At 47.4% G+C, this 21,738-nt stretch overlaps 1 protein-coding gene across 2 annotated transcripts; it reads right to left on the bottom strand.

Moving 5' to 3' along the window:
• Positions 1–848: 848 nt before the first annotated feature.
• On the bottom strand, positions 849–21,583 carry ZBTB37 (zinc finger and BTB domain containing 37). 2 transcript variants are annotated; one of them, XM_059478055.1, is made up of 5 exons: positions 21,537–21,583; positions 19,831–19,929; positions 16,628–17,580; positions 15,213–15,312; positions 849–13,051 (listed from the first exon to the last, which is right to left on the bottom strand). In XM_059478055.1, the coding sequence occupies exons 3-5, from the start codon at positions 17,548–17,550 to the stop codon at positions 12,563–12,565; spliced, it is 1,512 nt and encodes a 503-aa protein (XP_059334038.1). In that variant the 5' UTR covers positions 17,551–17,580; positions 19,831–19,929; positions 21,537–21,583; the 3' UTR covers positions 849–12,562. The 2 variants fall into 2 exon arrangements, with proteins under 2 accessions (XP_059334038.1, XP_059334039.1); XM_059478056.1 differs by lacking the exon at positions 21,537–21,583 and having other exon boundaries at positions 16,628–17,577; positions 19,831–19,976.
• Positions 21,584–21,738: the final 155 nt, after the last annotated feature.

Below are 21,738 nucleotides of genomic sequence, written 5' to 3'. Positions count from 1 at the left end.
GTAAAGGCTTCTCTTGGCAGGAACTGCTAGAGCAGCCAAGCAGTGAGGGAGTTAACATGGACAGAGCTGGTATGTCAGATCTTTGGTCACTGGCTCTCTAGTTTTGGAAGCTATCAGGGGTTTGACTCTTTCCTGTTCCTAGTAGGATTGTTTGAGCATCTGTGCAAGTAGTGTGTGACTGGGACATGGAGAGCCATCTCCTCCATTGTCCCATGTGCCATGGCGAACCCTAGAAGGACACATCTGAGAGGTGTCCTTCAGGGGCTCCTTTAGGTGCATGCTCCCCTGGGGCAGTACCTTGGAAAGAAGCTGTGATGGGCTGGCACCCTGGGAGAAAAGGGAAAGCATTTTGAAAATCAGAGTTCAGAAAGCAGCTCTTCCTCTCCCTACCCTCCTCTGGGAGGCTTTTCTTGCTGATCCCATCTTCTGCCTGTAAACATCACTGACAGACACACAACCTCCTGTAACTGCTGCCTTTTTCAGCTGAGCTCCAGGCTGTGGAGATGCACACTGGGGAAAGAGGAGGGCTGAGGCAGTGCCTGGGCCTCCCTAGCATGGCACTGAACCAAAATGCTTCCCCTGCCACAGGCAGCTGGGAAAACATCCAAAACTTGGCCTGCAGCAAGAGCACAGGGCTCGCTCCTCCTGGGGAGACTGGAAAGGGTTCAGCCTGCTGAGGAGGTGAGACAAAACTCAGCCAAAAAGGACAGAAGCTATCTGAGTTGCCAGGAACAGCAACCTGGCACTGTGCAACCTCTCTCAAGCTGCTCAGCTTAGGAGAGTGTGCAGGACCAGACAGAAAATCCATGTTGGGTAAGGACCATTCAGCTGTAAGACACAGACAAGGATCTGAGTATTAAACCATTTAATTCTCAAACCACTCACATGCATAATGTTCTTTTACACAGTGTTAAAAGAAAGAAGAAAATGCATTTTTTTTAATACAAACAGAATTTCAAGTATACATTTATAGAATTTTCCAAGATTCTTACCCAAGTTGCTAAGTTCTCATTCACATTGTTCTTAAAGCTGTCCAACGAGAGCGCTTTTTGCTAAACTGCTTTCAATGCAATTGAACAGTCCCCTCTACCTTGATTTTATTTCCCCCTTTCCCAACTCTGGTTCCCCTGCCACCCCTGCCCACCCCTTCCAGCAGTGCTGGCTGTCCCTGGACACAATGGCCATGGAACTTTTGTTTGCCAGTGCCTGCTGGAAGAGGAAAAGGGAAGCAGTCATGGAGGCCCAGTTTGGAAACAGCTTGGAAAAATCACTGAAGAACAGTCTGATATCCACAAGTTACAGCAGGCTTACTCTTCAGCCTACTCCAGACTAGTCTGAACACTGACTTTTTAAAATTGAAATAAGGACTGCAATTGAAAATAAAATAAAATAATAAAGAATAATTAGTACAGCAGGAAATTTCTTAACTGTGAAAGTAAGTCTTGAGTGTTAGGACACCTGTCCTAAAAAGTTTTGATTTATAGGTCACTAGTTGAAGGTGACAGCACAATTTCTGTTACAAATGGTAACTCTGCAAACCAGCTCAGAGCAGAATCAATGTGGGACACACAAACTTGGATTAAAAAAGAAAAAAAAACCAAACAGAACTGACGAGGGCTCCATATTCACGTTATGGAAAAAGCCCACAACCCCAGTAACAGCTTTCTCCTGGCTTTGCTGCTCAGCTCAGCCCTGGGCTGCCAGCTGGGTTCTAACTGGGTGCAACTTCTGACCTGTTAAAAAACGGGCTTTAAATCTTCTTGCCAGGCAAGGGTGGGTTTCTCTTGCAAGATTCCAAAGTCTCCTGGCAGCCAGCAGCCCCACGGGTGCCTGGGCACGGCGGGGCTGCTCCTGTGGGCCCGGGGGGCTGCTGGAGGTAGAGCTGCCATGGCCAGGCTCTGGCAGCATTGCTCCCCCCGAGCTGTGCCTGCCCAGGAGCTGCCTGCCTGTACAGCTGTGTCCCCAGCCAGCCACAGCTGTATCCTCTGACGAGTTAAAGTGCATTGCGGCAGAAAAGGGTTTGCTTTTTCTTTTTTTTATTTTTTTTTTAATTTTTTTTTAAAGAGGAACCTATTTAAAGTGCTGTTCTAGTTTGGAAAGGGACTGTTTAGAAAAAAAATGGCACCTTTTCACATGAGAGATTTGCTCTCTGTATGTATATATATATATATATATATATATATATAAATTTGCAGAGTCAGATCTGCTGACTAATGAACAACATATAAAAGTGTTTGTGTTTTATCTTATTGCTTTTTTTTTTTTTTTTTTTTTTTTTTTTTTTTTACTGCTGCCTGCTGCCTTGGAGGCAGGAGGGAGATGGATTCTCCTTTACCTTTGCCACCATTAACTGATTTCCCAGTGCAGGAATGTGGTCTCACAGCTCTGGCCCAGAGGACAGTTCACTGTCACACAGCACATGGGAGGTGACAAAGTCCTCCTGAACTGTCACAGCTCCATGGCCAACCTGCAAAGGGTCACAGTAAGGAACTGGAGACCAAGAAGGACTGTGGACCCCAAGGGACTCCCGTTGCTCCTGCCAGATGCCATTTTCATTAGAGTCACTTTACAAAGCAGACTTGCATTTCTGAAACACAGAGGTAAGGAAAACAATTCTCTTTAAAGTGAAAGCTTTGCTGCTAGAGTGTGTAGTGTGGTAACCTCAGCACTCCAAGAGAGAGAGGTAGTTACTGTCCTGTGAATCACTGCTGCTTAATGCAACTCCATTTCTGGAGTGATTGCTTAAAAGAAAAAAAAAAAGAAAAAAAAGAAAAAAAAAAAGGAAAAAAAATCCTGTGCTCTTTATTAAGTTATCCCAGTTAAATCTTTCTGGTGAAGATATACTTGACTATTTCCTCTAAGAGGCTTTTGTATTTTAGAAATTGATTGTCAGTTAAGTTTGTTACAAGATGAAATTTGATTAGCAAATTGCTATACAAAGCCACTTCCCTTGTTAACTCTTAAAATTCTCTCTCCCACTACTCAACTATCCATGCTCTGTTTGGGGGTCACATCCTGTCTGCTCCTGCAGTAGGACAGCATTTCCTGCTCTGAGCAGTTTTAATGGAAAAATCCAAAGTTTTAAAAAGAGCTACAGATATCATATTCACAGTGTTGTGCAGGAAAGGTGGGGTGACACCAGGGAAATGAGGGGAGCTCTGGGGACAATGGGGACATAGCTCTTAGGAGCTTCAGCTAGTGTTCACACACTAGAGGCTTGGGAAAACTGCATTCATTCCCTTCCCTTTTCAGACTAAAGAAGTGTTTTGAATACCTTGCTTCCATTTCCATGAATTACCATCTGATCCATCTTCTCATCCTTGGCTAATTCTCCCTGCAAGTGTGGGGCATGAGGTGAGGAATATGTTACAGCAAGAACACACAGCTGCATGTTATTCTCCTCCTCATTCAGCCTCTAAAAGACCTAATTCAAAAAAGTCTGTTTTGCTCTTGCCTGTCCTAAATGTCAGCCACGTTACCCACCAACACATTGAACAACACCACTCCTTTCTCCCTTCCCAATGCTCCTTACTGGCACTTGCCCTGTGACAGCACAGCCCTGGAAGCTGCCTGGTGTCAGCTTTCTGCCCAGGCCAGTGCCTTAGAGGGAAAGCCCAAGGAATTCGTTTTAAGCAAAGGGTATGACAAAATTCTACTTTCAATCCCACCTGGGCTGCTTCCCCCAACAGCACAACCCTGGCTTAGGAAATCTTCTAAAACTTCAGAAAAGTGCCTGCATGCCACCGACACCCTCCTTCTCTGCACCTCTGGTGGAGTTCCAGGCTGCCCTGTAAACAGCCCCTGCAAACCCACATTGACTGAAAGAACATCCTGGAGCTGGGGACAGCCACAGTGGGGCTTGGGGACAGCCACAGTGGGGCTGGGGCTTCATGCCCCTTCCCAAAATCCAATCTGTCAGCCTGAGAATTGCACTGTCCATTTGTTAGTGTCACCCAGTGCTGCCACCCTCCTCCCACTGGCCTCTTGCAGGCAAGAGCTGTGTTCAGTTACCAATGCACAGGCAAGGAAGGGTTCAAGGAAAGCTTCACAGTAATTCAGAGAGGTTCCTTAGACATGTAAACTCTCAGAAAACACTCTCGGAGGCATAAACCCCCATATCAAACCAATGCCCAAGGTATGTAGATGAATGAGCAGAGCCAGGGAAACCTCAAGAAACAGCTTTTAAAACTTGACCAAATGGGGAACCAATTAATTGGCATCACCAAGTTAAAATTTGTTTCTCTCAGACTAGCTTTGTGACTCCTCCCCTCAGTAACTCCTACTGGAGTTGTAGCAGAAAACATCCCTGCCCATGGCAGGGGGGTTGGAATAAGATGAGCTTTAAGGTCCCTTCCAACCCAAACCATTCTGTCATTTGAGTAACTAATTTAAACTGTATTTAATCTTTTTATACTGCCACTTTCTGTATTTTTTGTCCAGCAGTAAATGAAACAATCCAACTTCATTTTTCATTTCTCATTAGTTTCACAGTTTCATAGCCAATGATATTGGGTCTGTCTGCAAAGGTAATGGGAAGGTTTAAATAAATAAGTCTCACTGCAGTATAAAAATAATGCAGCCATTTCACCATAAATCTGAGGGGAAGGGTGTTAGGTACATTATCAAAAACTAAGCTAGAAGTCTGCAAAAAATTAATGCACTGATTTTTAAGTACTGCCTTAGGTAACTGCAGTAAAATAATAAATCAGAATATGTCAGATTAAACAAGGAACTTACACAGCAGTATTTAAAAATACCTGAACATGTTTCAAAAGCTTAACTGATACAAACTAGGAAGGCCAATAAAGCTGCCAATTTTATATGATAAAACTAAAAAAAAAAAGGTAACAAAAATACAGCTTGGCACAGTCTAATGGAAACAGGAACTTGGAGGCTGCACTCTCCCATGGTGGAGACTTCCCAACCTCTCTGGAGTACCTGCTCCAATGCTGTTTGACTGTACTCATGGTGAGATAATGTCTTATCATACCTAACCTGATTTTCCCTGGTATAAACTGCTGCCTACTGCTGCTCCTCCTTCCACCGTGTGCCTCCAGGAAGGGTCTGGCTCCATCTTCTCTGCACCCTTCCCTGAGCTGTGGAGTTTAAATAGGAAAAATTATATAGGTAAAGGAGAAAGCACTGAAACAAAAACAAAATTCAGTCTTCAACACTTGCTCGAAAACTCAGAAAATGGCACTCGGAAGTCTAGTACTGCCCCTTGCACTCTTCGCTTCCCACCCTTCAGTTCCTTCCAATGGCATTTTTGAAATGCTCACAGCAAATCTTGCCCTCACAGGGGACTGACCCCTTTTCCTTCTTACTATTCACAGCTCCAGCAAGGAAAACACTGGTGCTGCTCAGCTGTGCCAGGATAGGCATCTTTGGATACCTGTCTGACAAGGCCGCAGCATTTCCTGCATGCTCCTGCCCCTGTGCAGGTTCTACACCCAGCATTTCCCTGCCCACAGCATCCATGGCATGCCAGATACATGCACTACCTCTCCAGTGATGCTGTTCTGCTGTTCCACCTCTCTACCCATTCTCCTGTGTGGTTCCAGGGCCACCAGCACCAGCCAGGGCTGAAAGCAGATTAGCTCTCTCCTGTTTCAGCTCTCTTCCTCCTCCCTAGAGGAAGCAGAGCCACTGCCAGGCCTGTGGGACACATCAGAGGTGAATTTGTTCTTAGCACTTGCTAATTCCTCAGAAAGGTGATTACTCCCTGGCACAGAAAAACCAGCAAGATCTTATCTTTGAACCCATTGTTTCTTCCCATTGGTGACAGCAGAACACGTGCCTTTACAGAAGTTATTAACAAACCCCCAACCACTTATAGACACCACTAAATAGCAATGGCTCATTTCCTAAAACTTTAAATTACACACTAAATATATCAGTGGCTGGTTTTGTGGCTTCCTCCCCAGCTCCTGGCTGTGCCAGGTCACAGTCTGATTTTCTGCTTTCTCCCCTTTTATTTCTAGCTTTGCCAGAACGTCCTTGTTTTACAACAAAACTGTTAAGGACCATGAAGAACACCTTCAGAAGGCCCCACTATCCAACTTTACTCAGCAAGTTTCAAATCCTTTCAAGGCTGCAACTCCCCAGCAGCACAAGTTCTTAAGTCTTGCTCCTATCCATGTTTTTGTCACCAAAGACCTTTCAGAATTCCCACCTAAAAAAAGATTCCTCCTATTTCAGAGAGACATCATTTCACAAGCTGTAATACTTTGGTTTACAACTAGATTAAAATATAAATTAAATAAGAATAATGCTAAATGAGTTTATATTGAAACACATTATATTTGTTTCTATATATGTATATACAGGTATGTGTGTGTGCACTCCCTAATGACAGCTAGAGGAAGCAAAGTCATTCTCCAAAAGCTTCTACTCTTCCAACTAGCATGGTCAACTTATCCATTGCAACAATTCCCTGTGCATAAAAGCTAATGAAGCACTGGAAAGTGGGGCTGGTGACCAGCTGGATCACACAGACATTCAGGAACAGAAACACAATAAATTATAAGAAGCAGTAGTAACTTGTTCACAGTTGGGATGAGGATAATGTTATGGGAAACCTGAATTGTCTACAGTTCCAGGAATAAAAAGCCAAAGCTCATTGAAAGTTAGAGATACATTGCAGTTAATCCTAAAAGCAAAGATCAGATCTGACACAAAGAAATGGCAGAAATCATGTGGAATTTCTCCCAGCAGCCTAAACTCTTGTACCATCAGATTCAGCAGGAAGCTTTCTAAAACCTCCATCAAAACCAGAATTCATCTCAGGGATGCTCTGATCACTGCCCCCATCTCAGCTATGCACATTTTCCCAAGTAGAAGATGCCTTGAAACCAACTCCATCCTACATCCAAAAGAAAATGCTCCCAGTCCTTTCTTGATTCCATCAGCCCAAACATCACATCCAATCTCTCCTAATTCCCAGCCTCTGGGTTCTCCTATGTTTGCCAAGCCAAAGCCTTTCAGCAGATGGAAATATTTGAGAGATGGTAGCACTCTTCAGATAATTTCATAACCCACTTGAGTGGGTTTCAGGTTAGGAATAACCTACATTTCTAATAAGACTTAACTGCAGCAAAACTTTGGTCTGCTGCATTTTACTGATTATAAAATAAAACCAACCAACCAAACAAACAAAACTCCACAGCAAGTCTACTCCAAATCTACTCTATTCCAAAATGTTCTGGTAGACTTTAGTTTCACAAAGCAGCCAGTATTGTTTGCATAGTTCTAAATTCTATTTGGTTACAAATATATATCTATATACACATATACATACACAGGTACATATGTATTTTATATTGAAATATCATTTGAATGACAGTGATTAAAATAAGGATTCTGAGCTCCTATTTAGGCCCTTTAACTGCAGATATCAACACTCTGTGCATGGCTCTCACCTTGTGACAGGAGTAATGCTCACCACAATTATTTTGCTATGGCAGTGGATCCCAGGCTTTCCAACTGCAGTCCTGGCCACAGACTCAGCTCCCAGGGAAAACTCAGAGCCCAGACCCTGGCAAAAAGTCTCCTTGAATTACAGCTTCTTGACTGATGGAATAGTATGGATTGGAAGGGACCTTTAGAGGTCATCTAGTCCAACCATCTTGCCATGAGCAGGGACTTTTCCCATCTCCAAAATATTTCCAGCAGAGCCTGAACAGCATTTAATGTCACTAATTGCAGAAACGTTTAGATGCTGACACGGCCATATTGGCAGGCATGTCATGGATCAAAGAGGAGAGTTTGGTAAAGTTTAAATAATTTTAAGGGCTGGTTTCTGTTGGTTTTCAAGATGCATGATCCTATCTACCTCCCAGGCCACCTTCCACGCAAATCAGTTTAATCAGCTGCACCTTTGCAGCTGTCTTCGTATTTGTGTTGGATTCTGCAGGAGAGATGAAGTCAGCAGCAAATAAAAGCTACAACTCTGCTCTTGCAAAGGCCTTGTTAGGGCTCATCCTTGGGATCCTTGTTAGGAATCACCCAAAAGTAGCAAGGACTCTACTCCAAAACCAAACTGCTTGGAATCACTTCCTGAAATGGGCATCCCACAGTTCAGTGACATTCCTATTGCAGAGGTGTGGGATGGAAATGCAGCCACGGAGCTGTCACAAAATGAGAGCAGGACAAGCAGGGAGGGCTGTCCTGTCCATGTACTTCAACCTTGAGCTCACAGAGGGCTGAAATGCTGGCTCTGTGCCCTGTGTGCTGAGCCAGCCCCATGGTGCTTTTCAGCCTGTTCCCAGTGCTGTTCCAGCTCTGTAGAGCTGTCAGATGGGAGCGGGGTCAGTCCCTGCCAACCTCTCTGCGTTTAAAACAGCAGCAGAGACACAACATGCTTTCTGCTCTTCCCAGCACCCAAACTAAAGTTAAATTATACAGCTCACAGCTTGAGAACATTGTAGAGAAGATGTACGAATGTCCAAGGACTGAACCTGATAGTGGATAATGCTGAGAGGACGAGGAGGGTCTGCCCATTTGCACTGGCTGCTCTGGCTCTCACCAGGCTATCCCTGCATCTTACTAAGCTAGCTCTAAGCATGTCCTCAGCCTCCTGCAACAGATTCACATTCCACAAAGCCTCTCATTCATCCCTCTCCAGCTGCTGGAAATACAAAGCACAATTTGTTCTCACATCCTCTCATTGCATTTTGGCCTTCTTCTCCTTTTCCCAGCATCACATCAGTCATCCTCCTGAGACAAAGAGGTTTAGCTTTGCTCCAAAGCAGCAACACAGTATTAACACAATTCTTGCTATTTTCACAGCTATTCACAGGTAACCTGGCAGCAGCAGGGAACAGCCGTGGCAACCATCATGTCACTTGGCTGACACGTGGCACCAGGGCTTGCTGCAGGCTTAAGGAGATAACCACAACTCTTCACATTTGGGAGGTGAGTTCTTTGGCAGCAAAGAACTAAGAAATATGTCCACCTCCAAGAAAGCAAACTGTAAAACCAGAGTGTGTTCTCCCTGTTGCCTGAGGCAAGAAAACAAATGGGTTAGTAAGCCCTAACTCTAAAGCAGACAAAAATGTAACGTACAGAGGTATTAAAACACAAGAGTTCTCTTCACATCCTCCTTAAATCACAGTTGAAATCACAGTTTTGGCAGAACAAGATGCAGCTAGATGTGGGAATGCAAAGCTGTGCCTCAGCCCATCACAGAAGCATTCACACTTGGAAAGTTGGCATCTGATTCTCCACAGCTTTGGTGCAACTGTAAAGAGCCACACCAACGCAGAGGCAACAGGACACAGTATCATTCTGTTAGGGAAAGCACCTCTAAAGTAGCTACACCACTGCCAGAAAATTCACATGAGGTTTCTCCATACCGTACAGCACCTCCAACCCCTTTTTTCTCGAACCTTGGTCTCATCTGCACTCAGGAAGTCGACCCTTGAAAGAAATGTTCAATAACGATTCCTTCAGAACTGGTTCCACTGTCTAGTGCAGATGGGCCTGAACTGGTTTCAGCACTGTTCAAGAAATATTAGACATCATGATTCCCACACATACATACACATCCATTAAATGTACAGAAATAATATCAAAATGATTCCCACTACCATACCTTATACTGACTCTAGCTACAAGCTATAAACTTCACCTCAGCGAGGCCTGGGCAAGAATATTGGCTCTTTTGCATGCAATCAGAAATGATCATTTATACAGTGGCAACCTCTGCACAAAACAAAAAAAACCAACAAAAACTCAAAAAGAAAAGCAAACATAAAGGAGGAAAAAAGAAAAACCTTTCACAAGCTTTGTTTTCAGCCTAGTAAGGTATGAAGGATTAATTTCATGGTTTTCACCAGGCCACTTGAAGTAGTGAATCAGCAAACAGGACACGCTGTTGGCATCCTGTACTGTTTGGATGCTTCTCCTTTCACAGTATTGATACAGTAAAATAAAAACCTGCTCAAGAAACTCACAGTTATGCCATGGGAACAAAGGCATTCACCATTTTATGTCAGCCCTTCCTCACTATGGTTGCCATCTGTCTCAGAGAAATGTTGCTTGTGTAGCAGTTACTGCACCTTCACCCTTCTCTTCACAGCAAGCTTAGCAGGGAAACTTTCCCACTATATTTTATATAATATATGTATATAAATAATTTTATGTTTTTATAGTTTGGTAGTATTCTTTTAAAATTTCTATTTTAAAACACTTAAAAATCTTTTAAGCAACTAAAAGTAACTTTTTATGCTCTCTAGTGTGAACAGGATAGGATTTCAAAGTTTTTAACTTTTTTTTTTTTCATTTTTGGTAACTTCAAAAGCTATGACTAAAGCAGCACATCTCCACTCCTCCCTGCACCTTGATTGCAACAAAACCTACCTTGGCCACCCTCTCACCTCATCCTCTGCCACTTCTCTCTGGCAACCTCAGTGTTTTGGTACCGTGATGTTTGACCTTTGCCAGGAAACCTGACGGAGCTGGTTGTTGGAGTGGCCAAATCACTCCCTGTGTGATGGATGCCCTTGACAGGAGAGGAGGAAGAAGGCACAGAAGGAAAACGGAGGTGAAATATCAGTTTTCCTGTTTGAAATGGTCAATGAAATGGTACTTTGCAGGTACCCAGCTCAGAACACCTGCAAAGGTTCCTCTTGTAGGATCACATCCCTGTTACACGTGATGCTGGCACCGAGCCCTTTCCCACACACAAAAATGCATTAGAGCCACATCTCTTTTTGAGAGAGAGATGGGAGGAACAGTGAGACTCCTCACACATAAGAAAATCTATAAATCAAGGCAAGAATACATCACCCTTCTCCAAATTATTGCCTCCAAAGGGGCAGGAAAATGATCCCAAGTACCAATTTGCAGATGGGGAAAGCAAGGGCTGGAGATGTTTCCATGTGCCCAAAACTGCAGTCAGACAGCAGGCCAAGCTTTATTGTCACTTGGTCAGTCTCCTGCCTGCTATGTCCCAGCTCTAACCTCTCATCCAGCTTTCTCACTGAAGCAAGAGGAAGTGAATTTCTTTTTCAATGTCTCCTTGTTCCTCCCATCACCTTAAGGTTCAGAACTTCATCCTTCCTCCTCATGTACACATTATACATCCTCAAGAGAACTCCTTCACCAAACCTGATACGCGCAACCTGTCGTCCATTCCCCCCCTTCATCATGAACAACTTGGCATCAGAACTAGAGAAAACTCTTAAAATATTGCATATTTTTTTTTTTTAAGATGTCAGGATATTTGCACTTATCTGCCTGTCCCATGCTTTTCTGGTTATGAACCATGTAAGCTCGTGCAAACACCTACAATACACACGCAGGCATGTCTCTCCAGGTTTACTAAACTTGCTCTAAACATCAGAGCTACTCAGAATACAAAAATGTTAAGTCCATGCAAGGGGACAGAGTTGTGATTGCTCTAGGAACTGTTCACTTTTAAGTCTCCTGAACTGTTATAAGGAAATAGAGTAAGGTTCTCTTTTCTTTTTGTGTTTCATTGATAAAAAAGTTATCAAACTAGTTTGTAGAAACAGGTTTAAAAGCAACCACCTGCGATTGCTTGGCTGTGACAACAGCATTGCAGTATTCCCATATCCCGTATTGCTGTTCTAAAGATCAAGTGTGTGTCGAGGGGGGAGCAGGGGTGAAAGAGGACTTTGGTAGCCAGCCCCTAACTCTGCAATTCAGCAACTCCAGAAAATCTCTTCCCAATCCTTGGCACCACCTGAAGCATGGCAGCGCTCCAGCCGGGATCTCAGAGTGCTCTGAGCTCTCCAGATCAGCACCAGCAGAGGACAACCTCCTCTGGAAAACCCCTCCAACCCTTCTCCCAATGCATCAGAGTGTCATGCAAACCTCACAGCTGCTAAATTCCACTCTCAGTAGCTGAAGTACTTCCTTCACATTTTGCTGATCTCTGGAATTCCACTTTGTAGCTGTGTCCACTTTAACAAGGGGCACCGGGGCTGCATGCCTGGAACGGGCAAGCCCAAAGCCCTAAAATAACAGTTTAAATAAAAACATTAAGAGACACACCAAAATAAGACAGGGATAAATACACTCGGGCAAGGCAGGTTCCACCAGGACAGTATTTTTGTTTTCTCTGCTGTGGCAACTACCTGGGGAAGGGAGAAAGGCAACAGCCCCTTGCCCCTGCTCTCCCCTCGAGCGGGAGCATGGATATGGCTCTGTGGCTGAACCCGGCACCGCCGGCGGGACGCCCTGCTGGGCCACAGCGCTGTCCAGAAATACAAATGACTGCTTGTCCCAGATCACTACAGAACAGTAAAAAAATTTTAAAATCCTGTCGATCCCTGAATAAGAAGTTGATTGACACAGTTGTTCTGTTTTTCTCCGAGAGGAGGAGGAATAAGGGAGAAAAACATTTAACACTCTATGGGTGTGTGTGTGGGTGTGTGAGAGGAAGAGAGAGAAAGAGAGAGATTTTTCTATTTTGGCAACATCTTGGGAGCTTCTTTCTGTTCGGTGGTGGCATTGCACTAATTACAGTACCAGCCTGCCGGGTCGGTGCTGACTCTTTAGGGCCAGGAATGGGAAGACTGTCCTTTCTCCTGGCACCTCAATCCGGCCCGGTGGTGGACACAGAGCCCTGGGCCGTCTCCCCCACGGCCACAGCCTCCTCCTGCGGAGGAGATTCCTCCTCTGCCTGCCCCCGGGACGTGACGGTGGTCTCGGGGGAGATGCTGTGGGGCCCCTCCAGGGGCAGACAGCCGGGGTGGTTCTTGCGAAAGTGCTGGTTGAGGATGGCCTGGAAAGGGAAGCTTTTGCCGCACACGTGGCAGTGGAAGGGCTTGTTGCCCGTGTGCTTGCGGATGTGATACTCCAGCTGATCCTTGCGGGTGTACTTCTTCCCGCACATGCGGCACACGAAAGGGGTGATGCCCATGTGGAGCCGCATGTGCCGGTCCAGGCTGCCCTTCTGGTTGAAGGATTTGGCGCAGTAAATGCACGTGAGCCGTGGGTTGTACCGGAACCAGCGCTCGGAAACCTCCTGCTCCCGCAGATACTCCACGTAACCGCTCACTCCCAGCATGGCTGATTCCTCCCCCTGCCAAGGAAACGGCAGAGATTTAAATAACAAGCGGCCTAAAACGAGTTGCAGAGAAGATCGGGCCCAGGTCCAGCCAGTAAAGCATGTGCCAAACCTCAAAATCAGCAGCACTAATGTCTGTAACCTCAAGCACACACTTAAGTGCTTAACTGGGGCCTCGGGGCTGAAGACAAACGAGCAATCAATTAGAAACCACCGCTGCAAAGGCCCCTTCTGCCAAGCCATTCCCTGGATCTGGTGAAGAAAAGGCAGCCCTTAACACAAGGGCACTCGGCCACAAATTCAGTTGTGGACCACATGTCAATACTTGTTACTTTTTAAAAAATTTGTGCCTGTTTAATTAAACACTTGCGTGTATCACCTTCTGTTTTCCTTACTAAAAGTAAAAAAAAAAAGAAGCCAATTGATGAGCTCACAGTAAAACAAAGGAGGAGCAAACCACAAATCATATCTGAAAGTCTTCAGGTGTCATTCTACACAGATATTTATTCAGATGTCACTTAGAGTTCATTTTACAGTGAGTGATATTTGCCTGCCTGGCTGTGTAATCCATCCCAGCCCCGTGGCATCTCAGGCAAGGATGTGCCTGACCCAGCTTGCAGAGCAAAGACTCCTCTGTATTTCCTGAAGTCACACAGACAAACAGCCAAGAGCAACCTGAACCACAGGCCTGGTCTCAGGACTGACACTTCTGGCCATTGTATTCAGATTGAGCAGAAACACACAGACTCCAGAAGGCTTCTGTGCTGGAGATGCACTGTTTACTCCCCCAGTGCTGCTTCCCAATGGTGCCAAATGTGGAGAAGCAACCAGCAGGAGAGCATCTCTGCAAGCCAGGGCTCTACAGGCATGAGCAGCAGTGTACTGTGCCAGGTGCTGCTGAATCCAGCTGTACAGGCATAAAGGAGACACACAAAGCTCTGGTTCTTCCTTTCCACTCTACCACTGCCATTGGGCAGGGATCACTGCCAGGCTATTTTAGTATGGATATCGCAATGCCAGGAGAGTGGAAGGTGATGATACTTCCCCATGGTGTGTAAAGACTAAGGTTTCATGTTTGAGGCTGTCTCACTATGGAGAAATAAGAGCACTTTTTCTGTAGGCAGAGCTAAAATTGCTTAATATGTCACATTTACCCCAGAGGGTTGGTATGACCTGAAATTTTTGCAACGTCTTCTGAGGACAGAAAACAAAGCTTTGCAAAACAGGAACAAAAAGGTATCTGTCATTTTATGGAAGTGTCTAACAAAGCCAGCAGACAGCAATCACAATTTTAGCCCCCTTGCTTCACTTGCTCTTACTCAAGAGCAAAGCAGCCTAGTATCTCCTTACCCACCTCCAGTCAAGTCCTTAGCTTACACACTGACACATTCCCTACCTGTCAGGCCCACAAGAGTCTTTCTGCACTGTGCTGGCTGGCATGCTTGCACTACAGTGGCACTGTGACACTAACTGGGTGCAACTAAATTAGACCAAAATGATAAGGCACAGGCATTACTGCCATGTCCCACTTTGCTGCACTTCAGCCCACTGCCCTCCCATTTCTGTGCATCTCTCCCTCCTACCCCAAAACTGTGCCCAAGAAAGCAGAGAATTCAGAGCTCCTTTATGTTGCAAAGTCTGCTGTGGAGAAGAGATAGAGACCTCTCTAAAACTGCACAGCTCTTTGACACTCCACCCCAAAAGGTTTATTGGTGTAGTGCCTGGAGGGCTTTTGGGAATGGTCTTGGTACCGGCATAGAAAGATTCAGCTGTTGTCACCCGTCTTTCACAGAAGCCAAGCCACACCTCCTCCCTCTGCTCAGGCATTTGCTGCCAGTGTTTGAGGGCAGATCCAGCTCTGCAGGCAAATGGGGTTTCTCCTCAGGAGTTGGTGGCCTGCCCAGAATAAGGGTGGATATTTATGCCCTCAAACAACAAGAGAAACTCCTTGTGTTTTCCAAGTATCTGGCCAAAATCCCAAACAACAGCCAGAATCCATTTTAAATCGTACTTGCCCAGCACATATTCTCCTGTGAGCAGGGATCCTTTGCCAAAGTAAAAGGCCTTGTATCACAGACATTATTGCTTGCAAATAAAAAATATGATAACTTCATCACCACAAAGTCCCCTTCACCTTCAAGCCAACGTTTACTTGCAAACACCTTGATCTGCCTACCTGGGAACTGGGCTGCTTAGGCTCATCCATCCGCCCCGGAGACTCGCTTTTCGATCTGTACCGCTCAGTCACAGCAACCATGCTGCCAGAAGGGCTAAATCTGTGCGTGGGGAGAGTGGAAATGGGATTTTTAATGGGCATCAAGGCACTACAGTGTTTAGAGCAATGGCTGAGCAATAGAGGCACCTGTACAGCATCTCTTCAGCCTCATCAGCTAACACACTGGAAGTGGAACAGTGCAAATATAAAGGAAAAAACAAATCATACCGGTCTATGGTTTCAGTCTAAACATCTGAGAAATAAAACTGAGTCATTTGGCTTCCAGTTCAGCAACAGAGAGGGACTGCTATCATTAATAAATCAATATGGGCCTGGTGACTCAGGAACTGTACAGCAGGACAGAAATAATTTCTCAGAGGACACCTCTTCTCCAGCACCCTCCTCCTCCATTCCCAGTGTGAAACACAAGGGATGTGATGGACTAGAGGTGGGAAACAGTGCATACAGACTGCAGTGCAAAAAGAGATGCTAGAGACTAGCTGATCCAAGGAAAAGGGCTAAGGAAGTAGGAAAGCATCACTTTCCAAGATTATTCCCACTGATTGATTTATTAAGCAAAAGTGACAGAATATCCACTGCTTCCAGGTAGCTGTTTCCCCATGGACTTGAGCTAGAAGAGAGGCAGATGTGAAGGGAAACCCTAGAATTACAACCCCCCCAAATAAAACAGACCTGACCTTTATCAAATCCATTCTCTGGCCTGAGCCTGGGGGAAGAAAGCAAATACTGGAGTGGAGGGGAAGCAGATGGATGGAGAATCCAAACACAGCGGATTTCAACACTCGTTTTCAACAAAGGCTTTCGGCTCTCTCATATAAATCAAAACAACAGTGGAGGCCACTGGGTTCCCCATTTCAACTGCCTCAAGATGTAAACCCAGGGCCCACTGGGAAGACCTTGACCTACAGCTGGTGTCTGGCTTGTTTCTCAGCCAGAACCATGCCCAGATCTCTGGGTCAGAAGGCACCAGTGTAATGGAGATATGTAACACATACTGTATATGACCTCATTAATCTGAGTGCTGAGGCTGAACTAAACATCTTCTTTTAAGAAAAATATCACCTCAGCTGAGACACTGAGAGGTAGAGATCCCAACCTCTAAGAGCTAATAAGTAATTTCCCAAACTAGACCCTGTACCTGGAGATCCTTGTCTGATCACTACCCAGCCAAAATACTATTGCCCAAACTGGACACACTTCCTAACAGCTGGTAAAAACCCTTTCACTCTTATGTTTAAGATGGCCAAAGGAAATAGAAAGAGGAAATGTTTCAAAGCAACTGACCCAGCCAGATCAGAATCTTGCATAACCTCCTGTTACAGCCAAGGTGAATAACGAAGTTTAAGAGCACCCACCTGTCGATCTCACTGCTGGTGGGCCTGACCACTTTGGCTCCAGAGGAGCCTAAGGCAAAAGCCTCCTGGCCCAGGGATCCGTGGCCCGTGGTGTCGATCACCATGGCCGTGACCTCCTCGGCGCTGCTGCCATCCTCTCCCGAGGGCTGGTGCTCTGTCCCCAGCCACTCCTCCAGGTTTTCCGTCTTTATGCGCACTCCTCCCAGCACGCGCACCTCCTCGTCGTTCTGCGCCCCGCGCTCTCCCATGCCCGTCTCCACGTACCACTGTCCCGCCCTGTTGATGCGCAGGATGGGCTCCCTGCCTTCCACATCGGAGCTCTGCTCGATGATCTGGGGGCTGGTGGACTCCTCGGGCGGGCTCAGCTCCCGAATGTCCAGCACGGTGCTGACCTGGCCCAGGCGGCTCCCCTTGGGGGTGTTGTGGCGGGGGCTCAGGGGACGGTTCAGAGTCGGCGTCGCCCGGTGAGACTCGGGCGGCCTCTCCTGATGCTTCGTCCTGCTCTGGCTCAACTCCGCTTCCACCTCGGCCACGTTAATTTTGAAATGAATCCCCTCGAGTATCTGCGTGCATTTGTCTATGATGTGCTGCATCTGCAAGAAGCTGGCAGCTGTCAGGTAGCTGATGATGTCAGCCAGCTGCAGACATATCCTGCCGGTGTAGCAGAAGGAGAGGAGCTGCTCGAACACGGAAGGGTTCTTGATGACGGAGATGGACACGGTGCTCATCTCGTTCAGGGACATGTGGTCGCGGAAGTAGGGGGAGCTGGCGGCCAGCACCACCTTGTGCGCACGGAAAGCCTGGCCCTGCACGTTGACCACGATGTCACACAGCCGGCCCTGCATGCGCAGCTGGTTCAGGTGGCTCAGGACAGAGTTACTGAAGTTGGGAATCTCCAGCTGAATGTTTCCACTCTTCTCCATGGCTGTCCCAGCTGCAGGTGCACCACTCTACTGGAAAAGGGGAAAAAGATCCCGTCATTAGCAGAACCATTCATTTGAAATTAAAACTTTTTTCACCTGCTTCCACACAGTTTGAAACACTGGAGTTTTTAGAGACCTTCCTCACTCACTGAACTGCCACACACCTGGCAGCAGCTCTGTTATGAATGAGTGTGTTTGAGATTGCTTAAAAAAGCATCCCAAAAGCTCTCTGATCTCTCCATGCTATGCATCCCCCTGCACAAGAGTTCTGCTAAACCAGTCCCCAACAGGCCCTCATTCCCTGCAGCTTTAGCCTGCAAAACACTTTGTTCTGCCAGCCTCAATAAAAGCACATCTGCATGTGAAAAGAACATTAAAAATGGCACAGGTATTAAAAATAGCCACCTGATTGCATAATGGATTAAAATTCTCACCACTTGTACCTCCTAAGCATCTTGAAAAGAGAAAGTAATAGGGAAAGCTCCTTTGTAAAACAGGAACCAGGAAGGAGACACTGGGACCTAAATCCTTCTGAGACTTTTGAAAAGTTGGCCAGCACACATCTGACCTCAAGGCATCCTAAGCATCTTGTTAACCTGAGATATCTATCATATGTGGCACTTCTGACACATGCCAGGAAATATATAACAGGAGACTGAAAAACAAAGCTGTGTCCCAGGAGAGCTCAGAGGGCCTCACTCGGGATCACTTTTGTAGGGTCCCAAGAGACTTCACAGTGGTCATCACTAAGTCTCCATCCTGGCCCTACCCTAGGTCAGTAACTCCAGGACTCTTTCCCAAGTAGAGCAATAGTGGGACTGTTCCACTTGGGCTACAATTCACAATGGTGCTGCTCTGCTCGGGCTGCAATCCAGGTAAATGCTTCACCCAGGCTGCACATGGCTCATCCCTTGTTTCCCACCTGGGTTGGGATGTTTCTCGTTGTTCCCACCTCTACAAGAGCTCCTGGCAGGCTCAGGGAGCACCTCACTGCCCAGCTGGTGCAGTCAGGGGACCCTTCACCACTCAGCTGAGGCCACCAAGGCTTATCAGGAGATCTCAGAGCAGGGCCAGGGAGGGGACTGGGGATGCACCACCACATCATCACATTTCCTTCTGGCAAAGTTGGAAAAGAAGCCCTGACCATATATGGTCAAAAGCTGGAATGAATGAAAGTGAGACAGAAACTCATCGCAGAAAAAAAAAAAAAGAAAGTAAATAAGCTTGTTAAAGTCCACTCATGGCATAAGCAGCTCCCAAGCCGGAGAGCATCTGAAGTGTGGATTGAGCAGAGTCCTGCCGATGACAAAACCATTTCAAGCAGGCTGGGAATACCAAGGCTCACAGTGCCCACTCTGAGGAATCTCCAAATCAAAGGGATTGGCACACAAAGAGCATGTCTGCCTTTGGAGGACTTTTTATTTGGAATTGATGAACATTGCAGCATAGCACATGTCCATATGCCCAAATAGGCTCGGTGCAAACTTGGCAAACCCAGTGACTAAACACGAAGCTGCAGGACAGCATGTCAATCTTGTGGAGCTGTGCCAAAGGATTTCTGAGTGGCAGGATGGCTGAGTGTCCCTGGGGAAGTCATACCAGAGTGCACAAAGCTTCACAAAGTGCAGCTGAACAGTGCCAGGTCGTAGGGCTTCTTCTTTCCTTCCCCTATCACAGAATCGCAGAATGGTTTGGGATGGAAGGGACCTTAAAGCTCATCCCATCCCACCCCCTGCCATGGGCAGGGACACCTTCCACTATCTCAGGGTGCTCCAAGCCCCATCCAACCTGGCCTTGGACACTGCCAGGAATCCAGGGGCAGCCACAGCTTCTCTGGGCACCCTGTGCCAGGGCCTCACCACCCTCACAGGGAACAATTAATTCCCAATATCCAATCTAAACCTACTCTCTGTCAGTGAGAACCCATTCTCCCTCATCCTATCCCTCCATCCCTTGTCCTGAGTCTCTCTCTGTCTTTCCTTTTGGCTCCTTCAGGCACTGGAGGCCACAGTTAGGTCACCCTGAAGCTTCTCTTCTCCCGGCTGAACTACCCCAATTCTCTCAGCCTTCCCTCACAGCAGAGCTTCTCCATCTGTCTGATCATCTTGGTGTCTCCTCTGGACTCACCCCCACAGCTCCATGCCCTTCCCTGTCTTTTGGAGAAAGCAACAAATCCCACAAAAATCAGAAACCACAGTGCACAGCTCTGTGCCAACACAGCATTGGGAGCAGAATGCCAACTGCACAGAACAAGGGGAAATAGAAAACCCAACATCTTACCTGGAGTGCTGTGAGTTACATGCAGTGGGAAGGAAATGGGGGTGCTGCCTTCTTTTTTTCTTCTGATGTAGTAAGAAGAAAACTTGTTGCCCCCTTCCCCTTTAGGAGGTAAAAAGAAAGAAAAAATGAAGTGCAGAGGAATTGGGTTCTCCCAAGAGCAGTTGTGAACATCAAGCTTTGTCATACTTGGTTCTGCTGGAGGATCTAGCAGCAGGATTAGCTCACCATCTTCCCCAAACAGCTGTTCCTAAAGCAATAGGCCTCCGAGTACACTCTCAAGGAAGGCAAGGGTGAAACACCCCTGCCAAGGCCACGAGCACCACAGAGGCAAGAGGGAGGCAGAGGCTGAGACTGGGATATACAGAAAGAGAAGGGAAAAAAATATAATCGGCCCTTAATTGCTGAGCATGGCTGGGTATGGCTGTGGTGAGAAGGCAGCTGCTCCCCAGAGACCCCAACAAATTATCTGTGAGCTCAACAAATTATCTGTGAGCTCCTGCTCCAGAGGCAGGGAAAATCCATCTACTCTTTATAACCCACAGAACCCTGCTCACCCAGTGCCAAGGAACCTGCACATTATGATCCCCTCAGAGGCTGGGGAGACGGAATCTGTCTTTTGGTTCAAACTACTCTGTCAGAGGCTGATTTCTGTCCCTCTGAGTAAGGGAATCTCTCAGAGCTCCTGCACCTCAGCCCCAGGGCAATGACATCCTGATTTCTGCCTGCTCTGGGAAGTCCATCACCTCCAGCCACCTTTAGGTGTAGGCTGAGCTGAGTCAGCACAGGGCACACACTGAGACACTGCTCTTTGTAATGGCATTTCAAGTGTCACCAGCTGAGACTCAGACTTAGCTCAGCAAGTGCCCTCCAGCCTGTGAGGCAGCGACCAGGAGTGGGTGGAATTCCTGATCCATCAGGAAAGAAACACAGACAGACCACCCAGCAGATTATGTCACCCTGGAAGCTGCACTGAAAACTCTCAGCTTTTGGGTTGAGATTTACCGTGACTGGGCAACTTCAGAGAATATCCTGAGCTGGAAGGGACCCACAAGGATCACTGAGTCCAACTCCTGGCCCTTAACTATAGCTTAACTAGCCCACCCTGTGCCTGACAGCATTGTCCAAACCCTCCTGGAGCTCTGGCAGCCTTGGGGCTGTGCCCATTCCCTGGGGAGCCTGGGCAGTGCCAGCACCCTCTGGGGAAGAGCCTTTTAAAGAACCTTTCGTCTGAACCATCCAGACTAAACCTCCTCTGACAAAACTCCAGCCGTTCCATGCCTCCTGTCCCTGGTCCCAGAGAAGCATACTTAGAATCCCAGAGTGGTTTGGGTTGGAAGGGACTCAAAGCTCATCCCGTTTCACCCCTGCCATGGGCAGGGACACCTCCCACTGTCCCAGGGTGCTCCAAGCCCCATACAACCCGGCCTTGGGCACTGCCAGGGATCCAGGGGCAGCCACAGCTTCTCTGTGCCAGAGCCTCCCCACGCTCACCGGTAACGATTCCTTCCCAACAAACCCCTTGGGCCGCCTGCACGTTCCAACGGGACTCCGACAACTCCGAGCCCAAACACAACTCTGAGCTGGGACAGGCGGCGGTGGCTCCCGGCCCGTCCGCCGCCCTCCCTCAGCACCAGGCTCCCGGAGCCCGCTGTCCCGGCCCCAGCGCTCCCGACCCTCCCCAGGCGGGGCCCGCGGCTCCTCCTCACCGTGACAGCCGCGGCCGCGCACCGGGGCTGCGCGGGGCGGGCGGGACCGGCCTCCCCCAGCCCCCGCCCCTCCCGGCCTGGCTCCCGCGGGGCGGCGGCCGCGCCCCCGCCGCTCCGGGGCCCCGAGCGGCTCCGCCCGCCTCTCCCGGCCCAGCCTCACCTGCCGGGGGTGGGAAGGGCCCGCAGCGCCGGCCCGGAACCG

The sequence above is a fragment of the Ammospiza nelsoni genome, chromosome 9, assembly GCF_027579445.1.
Source record: "Ammospiza nelsoni isolate bAmmNel1 chromosome 9, bAmmNel1.pri, whole genome shotgun sequence".
Classification (NCBI taxonomy): domain Eukaryota; kingdom Metazoa; phylum Chordata; class Aves; order Passeriformes; family Passerellidae; genus Ammospiza; species Ammospiza nelsoni.
The sequence above is the reverse complement of the archived record's forward strand: the minus strand, read 5'-3'. Positions and strand labels throughout refer to the sequence as shown.